Source organism: Rhinolophus hipposideros (assembly GCF_964194185.1).
Source record: "Rhinolophus hipposideros genome assembly, chromosome: 2".
Classification (NCBI taxonomy): Eukaryota; Metazoa; Chordata; class Mammalia; order Chiroptera; family Rhinolophidae; genus Rhinolophus; species Rhinolophus hipposideros.
The window spans coordinates 108468359-108491081 of NC_138048.1; the positions used below are offsets into that span (position 1 = coordinate 108468359).

A 22723-nucleotide genomic window follows, 5' to 3' on the forward strand; every position below is an offset into this window, starting at 1 on the left:
GGAGCCCGCCCCGCGCGGGTCCCGGAACCTGCCCCCCCGCCCCCATCCATCCCGGAACCTGCCCCCCCCCGCACTGTCCGGCGTTAGGACGGACCCCCGCCCCCGCGCTGCCCCGTTCCCATCCCCCACTCCCCGTGGACGCAACTGGGGCCCCGGCCCTCCGGCCCCGATCCCGGCCCCCCCGCAGGAGCCTGGCCGCCAGGGCTTGGGCGGAGCTCGCTCCCCGAGGTCCAGACGCCCTTTTACTCGGTTAATTGCCCGCTCGCGCGGTGTTGTAAACATTTGTTGCGTTTTAAAACGTGCAGTCTGGAGACGGAAGGACTGGTAAGGCCCTGAAGATGACCCTCAGCAGATGTCGTGCCCACCGGGTCCCCTCACGCTGGCCATGGGGACTCTGCGCTCGCGTCCTCTGGTAGCGGGACCCAGGAGCCTAAAGCTGGGGCGGGTACCCGGGCTCTGGACGGACCCCGGCGGGCGGGGCTCTCGGGACGTGTATTTCCTGCCCTCGTCGTCGAAGTGCGGAGCCGGGGGCGCTTCCACTGGCCGGGCGGGGCACCCGAGCTCGCGTGAGCCTTGGCCAGAAGTCACAAAAGCTGCCTAGAACAGATGTCACGCAGGCTGTCTTCATCAAGGGACGCAGGGGCTGCGGGCCAGGAGGGGCCCAAGGCGGCCACGGGGGGGCCACAGCTGACAAAATTCCCAAGAGTGTGCTCTGGGGCCGCGCGGGCTGAGTGGAGAGCCTCGCACCCTGAGTTTCCCCGGGCCCACTAGTCAAGGGCCGTGCGTCAGCTTTGGACACAGGTGGACTCATTCGGTGACTCTGCTGACACCTGTGCCTGGGCTCCCTCCGGCCACAATTAGTTAGCAAGCGGTGGCCACCTGCTGGCACTTGTCCCAGGCCCCGGAAACAGAGCTCAACGCCAGGGAGCAATGCCTCTGCCCCCCGCAGTGTTTCTATTCTAGGGAAGGGGGCTCAACCACACAGCAATTTATAATAATGAGTAGGGACGCCAACGGGAGCTAGTCTTAGATCACCTTGTTGGAAATCGGGACAGGTGACGTGGGGCAGAAATCTGAGGAGCTGCCTCTTGTTCTGGGGCAGGACATGTTCTGGCCTGAAACAGCCACTGCTAATGGCCGGGGAAGCAACCAGCTTAGGGCATCCAAGAGCCCCGAAGGTTGACAGCAGGTCTGCGTGGCTGCAGCCAGGAGCCCCTGCGGTCAGAGAGGGTGGGAGGGGGCGCAGGGGCCTCAGGGCTGTGGGCCAGCGTCTGGACGTCAGCCTCAGTGACATGGGCCCTCGGCAAGGAGTTTCTGATTGTGCTCCGCATTATTTTATGTCGGCATAATGTTAGACTGTCACAAAAGTGGCAAAGAATTCCCCGCTACTCACCCGGATTCCTAAATGTTAAACTTTTACTAACCTCTGGAATTGGTGTGACCTTATTTAGAAATAGGGTCTTGGAGGATATAATCAACTTCACATGAAGTTATACCGGTGTCCTCATACAAAAAGGGAAATTTGGACAGACAGACAGAGAGGAGAAGGCTGTGGGCCCACAGAGGCAGAGACTGGACTCATGCAGGCACAAGACCCAGAGAAGCTGGAAGAGGCAGGAAAGACCCCTCACCCCCTGGCCCCCAGCCCTCAGAGGGAGCAAGGCCCTGAGACACCTTGATTTTGGACTCTGGCCTCAAGAACTGTGGGAGACAGTCAATTTGTGTGGTTTTAAGGCAGCCAAGTTTGTGGTACTTCGTTACAGCAGCCCAAGTACTAAAATTTTTTTAAAAATTTGACTCAATTTCAGACTGTCAGAAAAGTGGCAAGAATAGTACAAAGACTTCCCAGAGGCCCTTCATCCAGATTTGGCAACTGTAACACTTTTGTTACATTTGCTCCCTCAGGGACATGTCTAGTCTGGTCGCTTCTCTGGCATTGTTAACTTTGAACACTTGGTCTCTCTACTATAAAGTTACTATGTTTGCTCTTTATAATTGATAAGTGTCTTGTGTGGAGATACTCTGAAACTGCATAAATACCCTATTCTCAAACTCTCACTCTACTTCCAGCTTCCATTGACGACTTGTATCTGAATCAATTTCCACTGAAATGGTGGTCAAGAGGCGATTTTTCTAATCCCATCATTCCTTCTGTATTTATTATTTGGCATTCCACTATGACAGAGTTTTTTTTTCTCCCCCCATTTATTCCCTTATTCATAAATAATATACCAGTGTGCATTCACTGATCCTTGTATAAGAAGCACACACATTTTACCATTAAAAAGCACACAATCCAATGTTTTTTAGTATGCACACAATATTTAGTATTCATGGAGTTGTGCAACCATCACAATTTAAACATGTTTGTCCCTCCAAAAAGAAACCCGGTGCCCATTAGCAGTCACTGCCCCTGACCCCTCCAGCCCTAGATAAATCACTACTTGATGCTTTTATTTATGTCATGTGGATTCATGGAGGTTTTTTTTTTTAATTTTTAAATTTTTATTGGAGAATATTTTAATAAAAATATTAAATTTTTATTGGGGAACGGTGTGTTTCTCCAGGGTCCATCGGCTCCAAGTAGTTGTCCTTCAATCTAGTTGTGGAGGGCACAGCTCAGCTCCAAGTCCAGTTGTCATTTTCAATCTTGAGTTGCAGGGGTCGCAGCCCACCATCCCATGGGGGAATCGAAGCAGCAAACTTGTTAAGAGCTTGCGCTCTAACCAATTGAGCCAGCCGGCGTCCCCGATTCCTGGAGTCTTGCCACACCAAACAGATTATACTCTTTTACTGCCATTGTTTTGATGCCCACATGGCTCCAGGTCAGGACTCCAACTGGATGCTGCATCTTTTTGTCATTTCTGTGTTGTTCTTTGCACACCTGCTTTTGGCACAAGCTGTTTCAGGCTCCTCTTGATTTTCTCTGCCCATCTTGGCAGCAGACATTTTTCCAATGGGTCCTTATTATGGGCTGGATTGCATCCTCCCAAAAGGCACATGCGGAAGTCCCAACCCCCATACCTACAAATGTAACTATGTTTGTAGGTAAAGGCTTTAGAGAGGTGACTAAGTGAGAACGAGGCCATTAGGGCGACCCAGACTCTCCTGGACCAAACTGGGGGCAGGTTCCTCTGAGCCCTCCTCTCCACTAGCTCTCCCACCCCCACCCCCACTTGTCTTGGGACGGCCTAGTTCAGTTTTAGCAAGAATCCTGCTAAGTCGTTTAGAAATAAGCCCCCACCCCACCCCCACCTCCTTAGCAAGAATCCTGTCAGGTCATTTTAGTAAGACTGTCCAGTCTTGATGACACCCACTCTGCTCCTTAGCTGTGAATTCCCAGCTGTCTTTGTTGTCAAGCCCCATCTCCCTGCCCTATTCCGGTCAATAGTCTTAAACTGTCCTTATTTAACAATTGTCAGATGGGGGAGGGCAAGCTCTTTCCTGTCCTGTCTATAAGGGCACGAATCTACCAGACAGCTCCATCTCATGAACGCTCACCTCCCAAAGGCCCCACCTCCAAACACCATCACCCTGGGGGGGAGGGGAAGGGTAAGATTTCAACACACAAGGTTTTGTGTGTAGGGGAGTGGCCACAAATATTCAGTCCCTAGCAGGCCAAGGCCAGTATGACTCGTGTGTTAGGGCATATTGAAGCCCGGAGCAGAAACCTTATCCTAAAAGCCATCTTGTACCTTGTACCTGCCGGCTTGTATTTGTCTTAGGCCTGGAGAAGCCGCCTGGAATGTAGAAACCATCTTATGCTAAAAGCCATCTTGTCTTGCTTTGTACTTTGCACCTGCTGCCTTGTGTTTGTCTCCCAGAGGTTTAAGATCAGTGGGTCTGGGCAGTCCAGATGGTGGCCTGGGGGCTTGAGCGTGGGGCCAGAGGGCTTGGACAATGCAACGAGAACCCCCCGAAGCACTGAAGGGGGAACAGCCTTGCTTACACCCTCCTATAAACCTCCATCCCTCTTTGCTCGGGGAGGTGATGATCTTTTCCCTCTGCTCTCGCCTGACCTCCCGCCGCTCAGACATGCCCAATAAATTCTAATAGACCAATCTTGGTCTCCCGCGACTCATTCCTCTGGCTGCACCTCACATCGTGTCCTTAGAAGCTTGAACTGAAGGAAGAGCATGAAGACTCAGGAAGAAGGCTGCCCTCTGCAAGCCAAGGACAGAGGCCTCAGGAGACACCAGCGCTGAGGACTTCCGGTCTCCAGGACTGGGAGGGAATTAATTTCGGCTGTGGAGGAGACGGCTGCCGCTGCACTGAGTCCCCGGGGCCAGCGGGCGGGTCTGCAGCTCAGGAATTGGCAGGCGCCTGGGAGATGCAGGGCTGGCGGCTGGGTCTCCCAGGTGAGGACAGTGGGCGGCAATGCCCCGCAGCCACAGGTGACAAAGCAGCAGCCAGGTGGTGCAGCCTGCCACCCCTTCCCACCCCGTTCTAGGTCTCAGGCAATCTCAGGTGTGTGGACGCAATCCACATACCACACAACTCACCCACTCAAGTGTACATTTCAGTGGTTTTAGTACGTCCAGAGTACTAAAGTGACACCACCAGAGTCAGTTTTAGAAGATTCTCATCACCATAGAAACCCCACACCCCTTAGCCATCACCCCCACATCGATCCTTCCCCACTCCCAGCTCTGGCAACCACTGGTCTACTTTCTGTCTCTCCAGGTTGCCTGTTCTGGAAAGTGCGTGTAAATGAAATCCTATCACGTGGTGCCCTTTGACTGGCTTCCTTCACTTGGTGGGTTTTAAGGTTCATCCATGTTGTACCGTGTGTCGGCACCTTCATTGTTCACTGTCGAATGTGTTATCGTGTGGGCACACCACATTTTACTTATCCATCATCAGCGATGGACATTTATGTTGTTTCCACCTTTTGGCCATTGTGAATGTTTCTGTGGATGAAGACACAGGTATAGTTTCTGTGTGGACATGTCGTCGGTGCTTTTGGGTGCACCACTGGGAGTGGAACTGCGGGGTCACACGGTGTTTAACTTGTGGAGGAACCAGACTGCCCCACTGCACCCCCCCAGCAACACAGGACAGTTCGTTTGTCTGCAGGCACCCCACCACTTGCTTCCATCACAGCCATCCGTGTGGGGGCCAAGCGGGAGCTGACTGTGGTTTGGATTTGCAGCTCCCTGGTGACAAATGATGCTGAGTGTTTTTCATGAGCTTGCTGGTCATTTGTGTCTTTGGAGAAATGTCAATTCCAGTCCTTTCCCCGGTTTGAAATCGGGCATTTGTCTTTTTGTTGCTGAATTCGAGTTCTTTATATATTCTGGATACTAGACCCTTCTCAAGAGAGAGGATTTGCAGATATTTTCTCCCATTGGGTGGAGTGTCTTTTCGCTTTCTTGATAGTGGCTTTGGTGCAAAACACTTTCAACTTTGATGAACTAGCATTTATTTTTCTTTTGTTGCTTGTGCTATATATATATATATATATATAAAACAAACCATTGCCAAATCCAAGGTCACTAAGGTTTACCCCCATTTTTCTTCAATGAGTTTTATGGTTTTAATTCTATTTTTGATCCATTTTGAGGTAGTTTTGTATATGGTGTGCGGTACGAATCCACCCTCACCCTTTTGCTTGCAGGTGACCAGCACATTAGTTGGAGACACCCTTCTCTTCCCTTTGACTGGTCTTGGTACCGTCTGGACCCTCAGTTTGACTCCATTGATCTACACGCTTTCCTTGTGCCAGTGATGCAGTTACTGCTTTCACGTTGCACTAAGTTAACTTGGCACGAAGTTTTGAAATGAGGAAGTGCAACTCTTCCACCTTTGTTCTTTTAAAAGATTGTGTTGGCTATTTGGGGTCCCTGCGATTCCACACAAATTTTAGGGTCCGCTTTTCCATTTCTGCAGACAGGCTGTTAGGACTGTGACGGGGGCACCGAGCCAGCAGACTGCCGTGGGCAAGTGCCATCCTAACAACGTCACGTCCTCTACTCCGTGACTCGGGCAGTCATCCCACTATTTGGGTCTTGGATTTCTCTCGGCAATGCCTCGTAGTTTTCGGTGCACAGCCGCGCACTTCCTCAAGTACACTTATTCCTCAGTATTTGATTCTTTTTGATTCGGGGGTAAGACTCCAGGCCACGAACGTGGGGTCTATCTGTTTAGGTCTACTTTACTTCCTCACCTTTAGAGTATCAGGTTTGCAGTCGGTAACTTCACACACTGTGTCAAATCTTCTCTGTAAAACAGACCTATTAGGGTGGCTACTTATCCCTCTGCTGTCCTCACCACCCATCTTAGCAGCAGTTCCTAGTACTTTTCCTCCTAACAAGTCACCTTTACTGAGCACTCACTGTGCGCATGCCAGACACTGTCCTAAGCACCACCTGTACTACCGAATGGAGTCTCTTAAAAAAGGTGGGTGCTCCTTAGAAGACGACGCACAAAGGCCGAGTCTGCAGCTAGTGAACGGCAGGGCCAGGACTCAGGCAGGACTCGACTCCTGCCTCTGCTCTCCCCACCTGCCCCTCCTGCAGTGGCAACCGGCCAGTCTTGGGGTAGGTTGAACCACATGCACTTGCTGTTTGATCTTTACTGACCTATAAAAAACGGCAATTTCATATGATTCACCTTGTTAAACAAAAAAAAAGCCTGGGATTTGAAGCAGGTGCCTCAATCTTTGCCTCCTGACTCGGGTGGGGGTTTTCTGAGCCTAAGGTTCCAGCGTGCTCCCCCAGGGCTCTCCGGCTGCAAGTGGGCCAAGTGCACTGGATATGCCCGGAGTCTTCCGAGCAAGTCTGTCCTGAGACAGGGCCCACCTGGGGGGGTGAGAGCTCCTGTGCTTGCCTCAGACCCCCAGGGACAGAGGGTAGGTCCCCTCCCTAAGAGCCATACTGAGCCACCTGCATGAGTCATCCAGCCAGACAGACCCCACCACCAGGGACGGGTAGTGGGCGACCTCACCTGCTGGCTGGCAGACCTGAGCTGGGGACCTCTCCTGACGGGCCACATGGACTTCAGTGGCCACGTTTTCAGGCCTGTCCACGTTCCCCTCCTGAAACCTGGCATGGGAAGGCAGCCAGCTGGTTGGCCTCAGGACTGTGTGATGGAGAAGCTTCCATTATGTAAGAAGAGACCTTGGGCTTCGTCTCTGAACTTTGAATTTGACGTGGGAGGACAGGTGCAGTTCCTGCTGGCTCTGTTCCCATTTGATCTGGCTAGCTGCTGCGGGCGCGTGCCTGGACAGTGGGACCGACCATCACGGGAGACAGGATGGAGGGGTGTGAAGGCTCGGCCTTGGCTGCAGGGCGGCCCGGGGCTTAGTTTTCGCATGCTTGTCAACTGTTCAATACCTTCTTGGGTGGCAGCCAGCTGTCCGCCATGAACTAGGAGGGGCCATGGAGGAGCAGATGAGGGCTGGTACCCTCCCCGGCCCAGTATGGGCCACTCCCAGCTTCCACGCAGGGTACTGAGACAGAACACCGAGGGATACTGGGGTACGGGGGACCCTCTAAATCCAGTGCTGCACTTCTGCGACAAAGCGGCACCCACGCCGTACGCCCATCCCCTCCCCCAGGAGAGGAGGGTGCAGTGTCTAGAATGACACGTAAGCACTTATTACAGACTAGTAAGTAAAGGGACCTCACAGGCCATCAACCCCCGTCTACTCAGCCTCAGGAGAGAAAGTCTGCATTACCTGTTAATGTGCAGCTAAGAAACAGATTTAAACTTTTCCTTTGTGAATTTTCCTGCAACTGGCAGGTGTTTTATTTCAGATCCTTAAGTTTTAATATGGCTTCATTTCTACCCAAAGTGACTGATGGACATTGAGCCTCACTTCAGCACTGAAGACGTGCAGGTCTGTAAAGCAAGAGAGATGTAAAGACATTCCACAAGAAAAAAGTCACACCAAAACTACTGTATCACTACAAATTTTATTCAGAAACCCATCTTTGTTTTTTTTTGTTGTTTTTTAAAAAAAATTCCCATTATGAACTTGTTTGGTCAATCAACTACAACACTTTCTAGCAGACATACGGTAAAAACGGCACGGCTCAGAATCGCCCTGATCGTTCCCGGTCTCTGGAGCGCCTCCTGTCACGCTCCCGTCCCCCACCGCCGCCGCCACCACCACCACCGCGGCCACGGTCTCTAGACCGAGAGCGACGCTCGCGGGACCGGGACCTCGATCGATGCCTGCAACAAAGGAAAAAAAACAACACCTTGGCATCCAAACCCAAACATGTGACATGAAACCACAGCGACCAACACTTTCCAAAACTGTGCCTCCTCCAACTGATGACACTAACACAGAGACAGGAGTCGCCCATGTAACTGCAAGCCGCACTGTAGGCTGTGCCCTGACTCCAGACATTAGTGCCAGGGCAAAGGGCACCTTACAACTGAGGGATGGTGTCCATCAGGGTGATTTCAGGGGGCGGCAGGACTCTGCCTCCCACGCTTCTTTTTGTTGCCAACAGGACAGAATACCAACCAAGCACGTCTGCCTTTCCTACTGTATGTTTAATAGGAGAGGGATGCGAGCCCCTCTGGGGGCGAAACTCCATCTCTGGAGGAAAAGCGCCACATTCCACCCTCCGGTATCTGGCCTCTCTCTGTCCTGTGACACGACTGGATGCATTTAAACACCACAACCAGCTATGACTATGCTCCATTCTGCCGGTGGTCTGCAGGGGCAATGCCAAGAAACGCGCCCAAACCAACAAAACCCAAGCAGCGCCAGTGGAAATGCAGTATACAAAGGAGGTTACAACCCCCAGCTGAGAGAGTAAAACTGCACACACGAACGAGTTGCCGGTTTCCCACTCGGCCGTTCCCTCGCTGAGTTACTGAGGTTGGACCTCTGCTTAAGTAGCGAGGTAGGCACACGAATATTCTTCAAAGAGCACGTTTTCTATTTCAATCAGGCACTACATTCCAAGCAGCGCCTTGGAGAGAACAGAAATGACATGTACGCCAAGTTTTGCTTGCAAAATAGTCTGGAACAAAAAATACACACCACCCAGACCCGAGAGTCAGGGCGGACACTTGAACACTCACTTCTTGCGCCGGCGCCCGTACAGCTCCCGCCGGAGCTCTCTGGAGATTGGCTTCAGGTGCATGAAGTTGCAGAAGCCACCCCGCGTACACTCCCTGGGGAAAGAACCGGACGACTGTCATCCTGCGCGTGCGCACAGCTCTTTCTCCACACGCGCCCCCAGCAGCCAGGCTGCCCACACCTACCCCATTTCATACTGGCGGCAGCAGGCTTCTCGGAAGTCGGTCACCGGGGACAGCTCAGCATGGATGGGCTGTCCGTTGAACCAGCGGTTGTTCAAGTCAATCACGGCCTTCTCCGCATCTTCTTCACGGCGAAACTGAGGAGACGCAACAAAAATGCTTGCCACCCACCTTCACCGCACCTTTCCAATTACTGATCCAAATATGTTGTGTGCTCATGCAGGTAAGGTAATTAAGGCGGAATAAGTTGTACAGCAATTTAACCATTAGATAACTTTGTCATGGTCCAAGGTCATGCCAAATGTTGCCTTGGTTTTGCAATTCAATTGGTAAAAGAGTAAATGTAATGCTTTGTGCAGGCAGCCAGTTTCATTAAAACCCACCCAGCCCTCCTGCTCCCACACTCAAGCTACAGCCGGAGCACCAGAATTCAAACAGTACACCAAGCAGTAGCAAGTTCAAGGTTAACGGCTAAAACAACAGGCGAGCTTTCCTCATCCCTCGCTCGTAGCCAGTCGGGAGAACCCCACTGGCGTCTCGCGCCTACCTTCACGTACACGTTTCCGACCAGGTGGTCTCCAAGGTTATCACAGACATTCATCTCCTCAACCTCGCCGTACTTCTCCTCCATTTCTGTAAAGACCTCCTGACGGAGGGACAGTGGTGTAAGGGTCATGATACACGAAAGGTGACAGAGTAACTCCAGAACTCACGCTGGAGTGTTTTTAATCAATGGAGGAGTTTTCATTCCTCCCAAACAGAGGTGACCATGCCTATCAGTTTCAAATACTCAGTATCTCACCTCAAAAAACTCATCATAGTGTTCCTGCATCTCCACGTCGCTCACAGCACCTGTCAACAACAGAGACCTCGCTGGTTAGCGCAGGGACGGCGACCGCGAACTCTCGTGCTTACATCAACCTGCCACCGTGACACACCAGCTTATCTAGAGAACCCGACAAGGCTGTGTCCTACCGAAGCACTGACCAGACTGCACCACAGTCAACTGGTACAATCTTCAAGTGTGGCGAGACTTAAATGCCCTGATGAGCCTCAACTCTGGCTACGAAAATCACAACAGCTTTTAATTGGCATCCAAGGGCCACATTTTCAGAAAGTGAGAAAAAGGTTGACTCTCAAAAATTTTTTAAGTGAAAAATTTCTTCCTTTTAAGGTTTAAAATAGAGGCCAAGTAATCACACTGGTATTTTCCCCTTTATTAAAATGAAAGCTGCATGAGGGCAGGCGATTAAAAGCCTATGTCCTGACTACTCTTTCAGATTATCAGCCACGAAGAATTCTATAAAATTCTGATGCAATTAAAACCCAAATGACCATACTCAGTAGGATAGTCACCAAGTTCAATTACAGTATTTTGAATGCTCCTTGGATCCCAGGAAAGTTCAACGCTTTGTTGAAGGAAGCATTCTTATTTCACATTCCTGAACTATTTTCTTCAAGTTTCTTCTGTTAATTCACATGCACTACGTGAAATCACGTCCCTTCTGTGGTAATTTCGCAAGTTGACATGCCGTACACATTATCGTCTCCACCCAATTGTAGAGTTTCCTTAACCTAAATCTGGGCAATCACAAAGCTGGCGTGTCAATAAGCTGATGTTCCAAATGGCTAGACCAGGGAGCCCAGGAAGGCCCGAGAAGCTTCCAGGAGGGCCAGCTCAGTCTTCACTCATCATTTCCACAAGCCACGCTCTTGGGCTGGTGGCCTCATCTGGTGCCACCCACTGAGGGCATCTGAGCTGTGGCGCAGGGCTCTGTGCAGATGGCTGCCTTTCAGCAGTTTCTAAGCTCCCTTGAAAGCATTTTTATCTTTAAGGACAAGACCTTCAATCTTTTGATTCTGAGGGTGATTTCAGTTCACTTTCTAACCCATGTGCATGGTGGTGGGGCGCCCTCCCTGCATTTTAGTTATTTTTGACTTCCCAGGAATCCACCTCACTTTAGAACCCCAAACTTAATGAATGCAGCAACAACGATTGCTCTTGAGAGCCCGCCCCAGCTGAAAAGCTAGTGTGAGCAGGTCTCCCCCCAAGGAGAAACCAGAAGAGCGAGGCCCATTGCAAAGGGCACGTCGCAGTGTTTAAACTCACTTGCGCTCCCCGTCAGAACAGTGAGGACAGACAGAACATACCTACACGCTCAAAGTCGGAGCAGAACTGAGAGCTGAGTTGGGTGGAGGTTAAAATACAAGCTGCATTCATGGCATTCCCAGTGTTACATATAACACGGAGTATTACATTTCAGTAATTTCTGGCAAGCTCGCCTTTGAAAATGCTTGATAGTGGGCGTGTTTTACCTTCTCTGTTTAAAATATTTTGAGTCAATCAAAACTACTTGAAAGGCAGAGATGAGTGATTAAAAACTAATCAACTAAAAAATTATTTACATGACTTAATATATTTTAAACACAACTTAAAAAACACCCAGTTTTCTAATAGAAACATTCTTAAACTGGGATTCATTATTTAAGTTTAACCCAAGCATAGAAAGTTTCTTTTTCTACAGATGGAAGGGTCATGTTCAAAAGAACCATTTATTTTAGGAAACTGATGAACCTAGCCGGTTAAAATTTTATTGGAAGGGTCTGTTGTCAAATATGTCAGGTTTATGAACTTAAATTGGTTTTCTTCTTAAAATGCAGAATCAGAATTTCCTTTGATTTGTGCAATCTGGACCCCAGAATTGGAATATTCAGTATAGCCAGACTTTTCTTTTGTAGTATACGCATAACAGCACTATGAATCGCAAATAAAGACACAAAGAAAACTACACAACATTCTTTTGCCAATAAAGCACCCGCAGTCCGCAAGTAAACAAGCAGGGCAAAGAATTACGAACTGTTGTTACTCCGTCACCCACTTTTCATTTATTCACCCCAGGGCAGGGTTGGTACAGAAATTATTTAATCCTCCCTGAGGGCATGGGCGGGAACCGGGAGGCCTCCGCGGGTGGGGCCAGGACGAGGGCAGTGGCTGCCACGACCATTCCACCCTGTGCAGGTCACCCACAAATCGAGGGGCTCCGGGCCAACGGTGCACTGGATGTAGGTCTGATTGCGCCTTCTGTCTGTGCTTCCGGCTTTCAAACAGACTGGTGGGTGAGAAGCACAAGCCCTGTGGTTCAGGCCCTCGAGTCTACTTAAGAGTCCAGGACAGCCAATTTATCCACAGGTGACTACATGGATTCTACAGCTCAAGGGCTCTGAAATTTCAATTTTAGTTGTGAACTTCCCCATGATACTAACATGTATCCTGTTCTCTACCCCGCAGCAAATACAATATTCGTAACTCATATCTATTTGCCAATACAGGAAGAATTGGTACTGTCTACTGAATGCCCGACTGGATCTACTTCCCACCAAGCACCCAGTATTTCCCAAACGGAGGGAGCTAGCTCCTGAAGGTGGAGGTATTTACGTCAAGTACCCTGGTTAAAACCTGAGTCGGCATAGGCTGGTTCTGGGGAAACGTGGGGGTCCACGCAACTCGGAGGACCCGCACCTGGGAAACATTCTCAGGACAACGCTCTCACAATTAAAGCATGAGCTCAAGAATGGCGTTTAAGGGGGAAAGCCTTACAAATAAAATCTGAAAAGTAATTTCGGGAGTTTAGTTTTTGAAGGGGGAGAAACTTTCCAACGCTGCTGCTCTCACAAGAGAAGCACACACTGGGCATTTAAGTGGCGTGCGCTCCCTGGGGGTGACGGCAGCCGTCCAGAGCAAGAGCAGCGCTCCAAGCGACTGCAAAGGGCGCCCTGTGCACTCATTTGCTTCCTCTTAAAACAAGTGGGCAGGGGTTCCAGCGTCCAGCAGAGGTCCCCATGGGGCAGAGGGCCAGAAGCCCCCGCCAGCTGTGGTGGAGGCGGTGCTGGACACTGCAGCGGCAGACCGGGCGGAGTGGATGCTGAGCTCTGACACGCAAGCCCAGGGCACGGGGAGGGAACTTGGATGAACTTACAGCGCAAACCGTCAGCAGACTGGGAAGAGTTTTGAGGGTTACGGTAAATGTTCAAGAGGGCAATGGTCTGAAATACAAAACGCAACAACTTTATATTACGGAAGATTGAACGTAAACACTTAACCGGCTTCCTGTGTGGTCGCTTCAGCCAAGCCTCAGTGCTGAAAAAAGAGGGAGTTATTTCCTTCGAGCAGAGACGTTTCCTTAGCTGATGGCTGTCTCGGAGCCCTACGCTGCAGCGCAGAGATCCCATGATATGCCAGCATTGTATTTCTGCTCACAGAACGTCAAGACTCCATTTCCAAGTTCCAAGCCAGCTAAGAGTGCAAACAGCTTGGCGGGCTACCACCAAAACATTCTCAGATGTTACGGAAAACTTTTAATGGACAACTGAGAAAGAAAAGCACCTGTGTAAACGATGACAAAATTATTGTATTACAGAAATACAATAATTACATATCATGAAATCTCCACTTCCTAGAGGAAAAATTATAATGGTGAAATAAAACCCACACTTATCGGGCAACTTACCGTACCGATTCCTAAATACTCCTAAGATGGATCTTACAGAAAGAACGTAATAAGTGCCCGGGGTTCCGTCACTACAAAGGCCAGTGATCGGCTGGTAACATGCGAATGTCACAGGGATGGACCCTCTCTCGTTAACAAGTGTCAACCAAGGGAAGAGAGCCAGCCCGCGACCTTCCCCAGGACAGCCGCTGGAACGCAGGCAAGTATTATGTGCTTGCTGTATATGCCAAGGAGTTCCACCACCTTGTCCTGTTTGCAACAGCTCTATGTCAGCAGCTCAGAAGCCAACATTGTTTGTCTCAATTAAGAGTGGGCTCTTTAGCACCATTGTTTTAAAAGAATTTCTCCAACTGTGGGACTTACAGTGTGAGCCGTCAGCCGTCTGTGCACTGTTTTGGGGGTTACGATAGATGTTTTGAATCAAGATGGTCTGCGGGGAAAAAAAAATAAAAAGGGGAATTCTACTGGCTGCTGTGCATATATCAGACAATTGCAAAGAGACAACTTGTTTGCAAATGGCTCAACGCTTGTTTGCTCCCCGCAAGTCAGACACTAGTTTTTCCGAGGAGTACACCCAAACCATCATATTATGAAAACAGAGTTTGAGCAGTGACTTAGGTCAAGTCAGCCAGCAACCAAGAAGAAATTACAGTTATTCTGCGTAACCCACATTATCAAAGTGTTTTATGCAAGATAAATAATAAAACATTAACATTTTCTCACACTTCAAGCTAGCAGACACTAAGAAGTCAAAAAATTCACATTATAGTCACATTGTCCATACAAAATCACTTTTTAAACCGAATGCATAACCCAACTGTATGCAGTCCATCAGCTCTCTGGTCTCGTAGGAAACAGGCACACCAAATGGGTTTCCTAACTGTCACAGACACCTATCACAGTTACATTTTCTTGGTGGGATCTCTGTTTACATAATACAATAGCTTAAAACATTTGCTCTTTTCCGATCCTTCTTTTAAGGGAAAAAAAAATCCTTTTAGCCCTTGTGCTTTAAACTGGATCAGGCAGACTTGAAACCTTACATTGTACCGTTCTTCTTAAAATCAAGTTGTCTGAAAAAACAAACCATGTTTAAGTTAGTAGGCTAATATATTACATGAATCTTAAATGTCCACATCACTGTAAGAAGCTTAAAAAGAAACCCACACTCAATTATGCTAGATTATTTACAAGCTGAACCAATAAAACACCTGATTTAGAAAAATAAATGTTCAGTTTCAACATGTATCCAAAACAGTTTTGTAAGTGGTTTTACAAAACCAGCCAGTTCCACTTCTAGTTACGTTTCAAGGGGAGTGGCTGTGTGACACTCCCCAGTCCAAGGCCTGCTGCCGGGCCACCCACCTGGGAGAACGTCCAACAGCCAGACCACACAGACACGCAGACCCTCCACTCAAGGCCCAGCACTTTCGCCAAGCCACCGAGCACTGCCCTGAGTCAACTCATCTCGGGGCTGATGTTTCCCAAAGCTGGCCTATCTATTCTCCACTGGAACTACCAGTGTGTGAATACTCTGACGAAAAGCTATATGAAGCCCAATTACGCAGCAGGAAAATTCATGTTAGGTCTCACTCAGGTAATCTGGCATGGCTGTTTAGTGAAACAGGCTCCACTTAAAGTGGGCAATGCAGTTCCATTAAAATCAGGGGTGGTTAAGATTACCAAAAACCAGCCAATTAAATTAAAACAAGATGCTCAAGTTAACACATATAACCGACCCCTCCAAACTTTAACGGAATCATTGTCTTGCTTTGATCCAGAGTACTCAAACTAAGCTTCACATTAGCCTTCTGAGGTAATCAATAATTCAGAAAGAAAATCGCCATGTGTGGCTGAGTAGCTTTAAGAAAACTGTGTAATTGGACAATTCCCCTCTCAGCCCAACACTTGGTGCATCTGTAAGTAACCACCCAAAATCAAAAAACGCAGTGGACACTTAAGATGTTTGGTTACTGCCCGACCTATGGCCACTGGCCTAGTGGCGAGATTTACTTAATAAATGAAAGCACTTAAAACATTACAATAAACAAAATTTAAAGCAAGTTCTCCAATATTCTGAAATTCGAGGCATGCTCAAAGGTATTCAAAGATATTTTTGTTATACTAACCACTTGGTGATCAGGAATAATGGGGGAAAGGAAGCTGTCACCCCACTTCTGAAAACAAATTAAATTGTGGGTTTTTTTATTGGCTTAAATTAGAAAATAATAATGTCTGTTTCTTATACCAAAGGACTGACTTCCCTAAAAACTTGTAGAAAACATAAATGTCTGTTGTGTTAGAAGTTTAAAACATGTGAACAGAAAGATGAGCTCAAAGCAGAGTCTGGCAGCTTCCAGAGGCCAGACACAATAGTTACCCAATGGTTCAGAGGCTGCACGTTCAGACTTCATGGGCGGTTAGAAGGATCTCAACAGCCCTCAGTCTGGAAAGACTGAAATATAGATTTTTCAAATTCCAAACATTCTGGTCAACATGGGGGTGTTTTCTGTTCCTCTTAGAAGTCTTTCTCCCTTTAAACCATCAGTGATCACTGAGGCACAGGGTGCCAACCCTTGCCTTTTCTTCAATTAACCAAAAATAAACTATCAAAAATCCTAATTTTTGATTGAACTGAAGCAGACCCACGCCCAAGATAACAGGCCTCTCTCAATTAATCGACTAGACTGACTACGAATAATTGAAGTAAATGCCCATCTTCTAATGTTAAGTTTCATGTTTGATGTTTGTGCCTGAGGCAACCTGCCGCTTCCCTGACTGGGGCTCTAACAGAAGGGGCACAACCAGGGTTGGAGAACCCGAACGCCCGGCACCATGGGTCTGTGGGCAGTCACCCCAGCCTCTCCCGTAAGAGGGCTCCGTGCACCAATACTGTCTGGAGAGGGCCAAGAGTGGAAAGCCCACTCTGCACATGCCGTGCCTGGAAGAGGCTGCCCCCTGGACCCACGTCTGTTAGAATGCAGAGCGGTGGCGAGGCAGCAAAGACTGGCCACAGCCACGGGCAAACACGAAAAGCTTTAACAGGATTCTTTAGTGACAACAGGGAATGGTGGTGCTCTCAGACCTGCCTCATCCTCACTGGAACGAAAGAACACACTCACTTATGAACACAAATGGAAAATGCAACAAAGAGAGAACAAAATAACCTGCCTAATACATGGAAATTGCTTCTGTAAAGTACATCAAATTTTGACAATTTACGTGAAAGCAGAAAAAAAGAAAAAAAACAAACAAACCTGGCTAAAGGTCGGTTTATTGTGCAACCGAGAGCATCTGTCCCCATGACGACATGCTCCAATTTTGAAATAAAATGAACAGTTGACTCTGTAACGGAAAATAAGAGTGGATTATTTTGATGAGAAAAGATCAAACAGATGGAAAAACACGATCCATGCTATCAAACTACTTTTCTTTCATTTCGCAAAAACACAGGCACGTTGTTTTTTATTGGTGGCACTTACCGTCCCCTTCCTGACAATATTTTAGGATGACTTAGGCTCAATTTGCCCCTCTATAAATATATGACTCTTTCAATGAAGGGCACGCTAACTCTCCTGATTCAAATCTCCTCTTCTTTCTCTGGCTCTAGTGTTTTCTTTTAGTGAAATATCAGTCTAACTATAACTTAAAACGTATCTGTTCTTCAGCCTTCTGCGATGAAATGCTCTTGGTCGACAACAGAGTATAGTGAGGGTCAAGATTCTGACTGTAGCTGCCCGCGCTCGGACATGTGCCCCTACCTACCTCCCAGTGTCTCCGGGACCACATGAAACAGGAGGAAAATGCCAAGCTGGCACTGTCCCGAGAATCAGATATAAGGCATGTGTGCTTTATACACACTACTCATTCCACACAACCATTATCTAAATAAAACAGAAAACGAAGTCCAGGTTCTCTCACCCACCAAACCAGACCAACAAGGAAATTTCCAAACACAAGTCTGAAGTAAATAATTCTGGCTTCAATGCCCTGAAGATAAGCTACTGGGGGAACTCAACCTGTACGTCCAGTGCCGATCGCAAAACCCTCCCCTCAATACTGTTCAAATACTTGGATGGTCCCGATCAAATCAAAACCAGCAATCCAGCCAGCGTGACAGCAATGCTAGGAAGCTGAGCAGAGCTGTGATGAACTATGAAATCTTACTAGATGGGTCTCATTCAAATTTAGACATGCAGAGGTGGAAGGAAGGTTACCCTGTAGGTACATTATTCTTAGCAAGTGCCATATATTTAGACAGTGAACCCCAATCCAGAGTTAAGGTCGAAGGGCCTCAGTGGAATCTGATGGACCATGAAGACTGACTAGCCACTGATGTATTATTAGGTAGCGATAGTTATTAAAGTCTGAACTTAGAGGAGGAAAGTGGTTATACTACCACATATGTCTGCAAACTTACAGGTCTTAGATCCTCTAACTTGAGTATATAACATTTTACCTTCAGAGTCACCTGAAAACGGAAGAGCTTATTATAAAAATCTAAGAACGGGCAAAACCCTGGTCTAAACAATGAATACTCAAGTATTCCATATAATTCAAATCCTTATTCCTATCCTTCCAGAGGCAGCTTTTATTTCATGGTGCCCAGTTAGAGTTTAGTATATTAGTTGGAACTTATCTAGCAGTAAACTTTGGTGATCTGCTGTTTAAAGTAGCCAACTAAAATGAAAAAATGTGAAAGAAAAGGTGACTTACTATCACAGAAGATATCAGAAAGGCTAACCCTACGCTTGGATTTAGACAATGTTCGTAACTTCAAATGTATCATAGTTAAATATCTTAGAATGGTAGAGACCTACATTTTATTTGTAGTTCAAATTGAGAAAAAGAAAAGTAGAAATCGTCTTCATTTTTTACGAGTTGATTTTGTTTCCTGGAAACTAAAACCCCAAGTCTTCCTGAAATGATGTTATGAATAACGTAAACAAAACAAGCAAATTTCTTGAATTAAACCCATGACGTTTACAATACGGGCGGTAAGTTATTTGCAGAGTCACAGAGAAGTCACCACCGATGGAACTTTTTACAAGAACCAGGAAACAACAGTGAGCGAGGCGGACACCGCCGGACGCCAGTGCAGGATGCCCCCGCTCCCAGAGGCCTCCTCCTCCGGCAGAGCCGCCCGCCCTTCAAGACCGTGTCACCGGCACGTCGCCCCCGCGACCTACAGCATCGCCCCCGCGGCGACAGCGTCGGGCGCCCCCGTCCCGCAGCCCGTGACATGCTGTATGTGCCAGTTACCCTTTCCGGGACACGCGCCCCCCGCTCCTCGAGGACAAGACCCAGGTCTTATCCGCCTTCGAGTCCCCAGGGGCTGGCTTTGGGTTGACGCCCACGTGACTCGGGCTGATAATTTCACCCGGTGCGTTTTGCCGGGAAGGAAAGGACCCCCCGCACCACAGGAGACGCCCCCGGGTAAAGGAGGGCGTTTTGCAAGACAGGCTGCCTCCTGGAAGAGAAACAATTGAAACAGCGTCTGAACAAGTGGTGGACACCGTGCCGGACGAGCGGGGAGACCCTCACCACGCCCACGTGTCCGCGCGCGGGCGCCCGGCCCGAGGACCCGAGACCACGCCTGTTCCGAGCGCGGAGTGAAGCCGGCGCGCGGGCCTCCGTCTGCAGGGTGCGACCCGCGCTCTAACTGCCCGACGGCGTGGCCGCGGACCCCGTGTCGGCGCGGCGGGGGCGGCTCCACGCGGGGCGGGGCGGCTCCACGCGCGGCGGGGGCGGCTCCACGCGCGGCGGGGCGGCTCCACGCGGGGCGGGGCGGCTCCACGCGGGGCGGGGCGGCACCACGCGCGGCGGGGGCGGCTCCACGCGCGGCGGGGCGGCTCCACGCGCGGCGGGGGCGGCACAACCAAACCTCTGGCTCGCAGCCTAAGACTCGATGGGGGGCGCGCACCTCGGCGCGAAGGGCCCCCGGACGCGGACGCGTCTGGGGAGGGGACTCCGCCGTCTCACGACACGTGCTCCCACCGAGCGTCCCCGTGACCGGCGCGACCACCATGAAACACGCAGGGCGCGCGAAAGGCAGAAACCCCGACGACCGGGACCCGACGTCATCCGACGACGTAACGCGGGCGACCCTGGGGTCACAGCTTCCCCGCCGATCGGAGGCTGCGACTCGGAGGGGACCGGTGAGCGCTGACAACGCAGCGCGACTCAAGGCGGCTCCCGACAGCCGCGGGGCCCGCGCCCGCCCGGGGCCCATCGCCCGCCCGCCCGGGCGCCCACGAGGCGGCGGCGGCGCGCGGCTGCCGAGGCCGGAAGGCCGCCGCGCCCCTCCCCCCACGCGCGGGCTTCCGCGGCCTCCCGGGGCCGGACGCCGCGCCCGCCGCCTCCCCGGCCCGAGCCCCGGCGGGAGGCGCGCACTCACTTGTCTTTCTCGGTGCCGAAGATGGAGGCCAAGTACTCCGCCATTTCCCACCCGCCGCCGCCGCCGCCGCCGCCAGTGCTGCCGACGCCGCCGACCCTGCCCGACGCCCGCGAGAGACGTCACCCGGACGCGACGACGCTCGTCCCGCCCCGACGGCGTGTCGGCGCTGCCCAATCGGGCGACACGTTGCCTGCTGGTGGGCGGGGATTGGCGCGCGCGGGCGGCTCCGCCCCCTCCGTTCGCGGCCCGCGCGCCTGCGGCCCGCGCCCTCTGCCGGCGGGTCCAGGCTCCGCGCCCCCGCGCCCCCGCGCCCGCCCCCGGCCCCGGCCCCCGCCCGGGGAAGCGGAGCGCGCACAGCGCGGCCGCGAGCGGGGGCGGCGGGTGGCGGGTTTTGTACACAGTGTGTGTGCGGCGCCCCTGGCTGCCCCCGGTCTCAGGAGGAGCGCAGCGCGGGGCGCGGCCGTTGTAAGGGCTGCGGTCCCTGCGCGGGGCCCCCCTGGGCGCCCCGGGAAAGCCGCCCTATTCACACCGGCTGCTGGTCTGCAGCCCTATTCACACCGGCACCGGCTCCTCCCGCAGCCCGGAGCCCAGAGGCGCAACAATCAGAGACGAGAATCTTGGCGCGTGTGTGGGGACGTCACTGCAGCCCTGCTTGAATTTCAGGGTGACCAGACCGGAGGGGACAGGGTGCTTACAGGAGCACTTCTGTGGGTGACAGGTGACAGGTGACGGGGCCGGGCTGCGGGCTGCGGGGGCAGAGGTGGTGCCCCGAGCCCCGGCGGCAGGCCGCACACACCGGCCACTGTGATGGCTGAGCTGTGTCCCCTGTTCACGTGTGGACGCCCTGGCTGCCAGCACCTCCGCACGTGGCTGCAGTTGGAGGTACGGCCTCCATAGAGGACTTTTGGCTAAAACGCGGCTGTTAGCACGGGCCTCGTCCCCTCTGACTGGCGTCCTTGTGAGAAGGGGACAGCAGGGCACCGACACACAGAGGGGCGCCATGTGAGGGCACGGGGACAGGGTGCCATCTGCATGCCAAGGACAGAGGCCGCAGAAGTCACCGGGGACCCCTTGATCTCAGACGTCCAGCCTCCAGGACCGTGAGGGATACGTTTCTTTTGAAAGGGGATTTACGAGGAAATTGGATAATGCATCCCATTGCTGGGGGGGCCGGAGAGCCAGGCTCCGAGGTGGCGCGGTGACACGGGTCTGGGGAGGAGCCCGCCCCCCTAGCTGTGGCTGCACGCTGAGCCCCCCCCCCCCAGTGACGCCTCACTCCATGTTGCTGTACCCCTCTGCTGCCTGAGTGGGGGGTCACCGTTGTTGCCTCTGTGTGTTCCTGGCGGGGCAGTGACGTGGATCCTCAAGGGCATGGCATGTGCTTCTAGACTGTTCCCTGAGTGGCCAAGGGGAGCTTTGGCACCTGCTAAGGCAGGAAATGGCTGAGGAGGAGCTGCTCTGAGGGTAGTTCTGGCCCCTGGGCGATGGTGTTATTTGTTCACAGATTGCCCTTCCGCCTGCCCCTGGGTCACCATGGTCAGAGGACGTGTCGTGACCCATCCACTGCTTGGGCTGGCCCTGCACCTCACTTTGACCCATGCAATGTGAGCGGGTAACGTAAGCCTCTCCTGAAAGAGCAGGTTCCAAGCGTCTGCCGCCCTGCAGTCTGGGCCTGAATGAGAAGCCTGGGGCCCAAGCAGCCCAAATCAGCCAGCCCAGCTGCCCTGCAGGCAAGGGGGCCGGGAAGACACACGTTTGTAAGCCACTGAGACTTGAGGGTGGTCACAGTAGCAGTGCTGACTAATACAGCATGGTGTGAACGCCTGTCAGACATTCGAGTGGAGTGAGCGGCCACCATTTGTATATATCAGACTGTGCAATAGAAGGTTCCGTGACGGCGGGTATGCTCCATGTCTGCACTGTCCAATGATAGGCTAGAAGGTTCCGTGATGGCGGGTATGCTCTATGTCTGCACTGTCCAATGATAGGCTAGAAGGTTCCGTGATGGCGGGTATGCTCTATGTCTGCACTGTCAATGATAGGCTAGAAGGTTCCGTGATGGCGCGGGTACGTTCTATGTCTGCACTGTCCAGTGATAGTCTGGAAGGTTCCGTGATGGCGGGTACGCTCTATGTCTGCACTGTCCAATGATAGGCTAGAAGGTTCCGTGACGGCGGGTATGCTCTATGTCTGCACTGTCAATGATAGGCTAGAAGGTTCCGTGATGGCGCGGGTACGCTCTATGTCTGCACTGTCCAGTGATAGTCTGGAAGGTTCCGTGATGGCGGGTACGCTCTATGTCTGCACTGTCCAATGATAGGCTAGAAGGTTCCGTGACGGCGGGTATGCTCTATGTCTGCACTGTCAATGATAGGCTAGAAGGTTCCGTGATGGCGCGGGTACGCTCTATGTCTGCACTGTCCAGTGATAGTCTGGAAGGTTCCGTGATGGCGGGTACGCTCTATGTCTGCACTGTCCAATGATAGGCTAGAAGGTTCCGTGACGGCGGGTATGCTCTATGTCTGCACTGTCAATGATAGGCTAGAAGGTTCCGTGATGGCGGGTATGCTCTATGTCTGCACTGTCCAATGATAGG

General features: G+C 51.3%; 2 protein-coding genes across 9 annotated transcripts in view; one reads left to right on the forward strand and one right to left on the reverse strand.

Annotated features, from left to right (window-relative positions):
* Nucleotides 1–7903: 7903 nt before the first annotated feature.
* Nucleotides 7904–20278, reverse strand: U2AF1 (U2 small nuclear RNA auxiliary factor 1). 3 transcript variants are annotated; one of them, XM_081026864.1, is made up of 8 exons: nucleotides 20128–20278; nucleotides 16988–17075; nucleotides 13200–13266; nucleotides 10025–10074; nucleotides 9770–9868; nucleotides 9226–9359; nucleotides 9043–9135; nucleotides 7904–8178 (listed from the first exon to the last, which is right to left on the reverse strand). In XM_081026864.1, exons 1-8 carry the CDS (start codon nucleotides 20169–20171, stop codon nucleotides 8037–8039), a joined length of 717 nt encoding a protein of 238 aa, XP_080882990.1. In that variant the 5' UTR covers nucleotides 20172–20278; the 3' UTR covers nucleotides 7904–8036. The 3 variants fall into 3 exon arrangements, with proteins under 3 accessions (XP_080882990.1, XP_080882991.1, XP_080882989.1); XM_081026865.1 differs by lacking the exon at nucleotides 13200–13266 and adding an exon at nucleotides 14094–14160 and having other exon boundaries at nucleotides 20128–20266; XM_081026863.1 differs by lacking the exons at nucleotides 16988–17075; nucleotides 20128–20278 and having other exon boundaries at nucleotides 13200–14160.
* Nucleotides 20279–20463: 185 nt separating this feature from the next.
* CRYAA (crystallin alpha A) overlaps nucleotides 20464–22723 on the forward strand; it is a 32251-nt gene continuing 29991 nt past the window's right edge. For 5 of the 6 annotated variants that reach the window (XM_081067400.1, XM_081067395.1, XM_081067396.1 and 2 more), the window contains exon 1: nucleotides 20489–21009. The gene's annotated coding sequence lies outside the window, so the exon portion shown is untranslated. Of the gene's footprint in view, nucleotides 21010–22723 lie in introns of all 6 variants that reach the window. The other variant, XM_081067398.1, reaches the window with a different exon arrangement.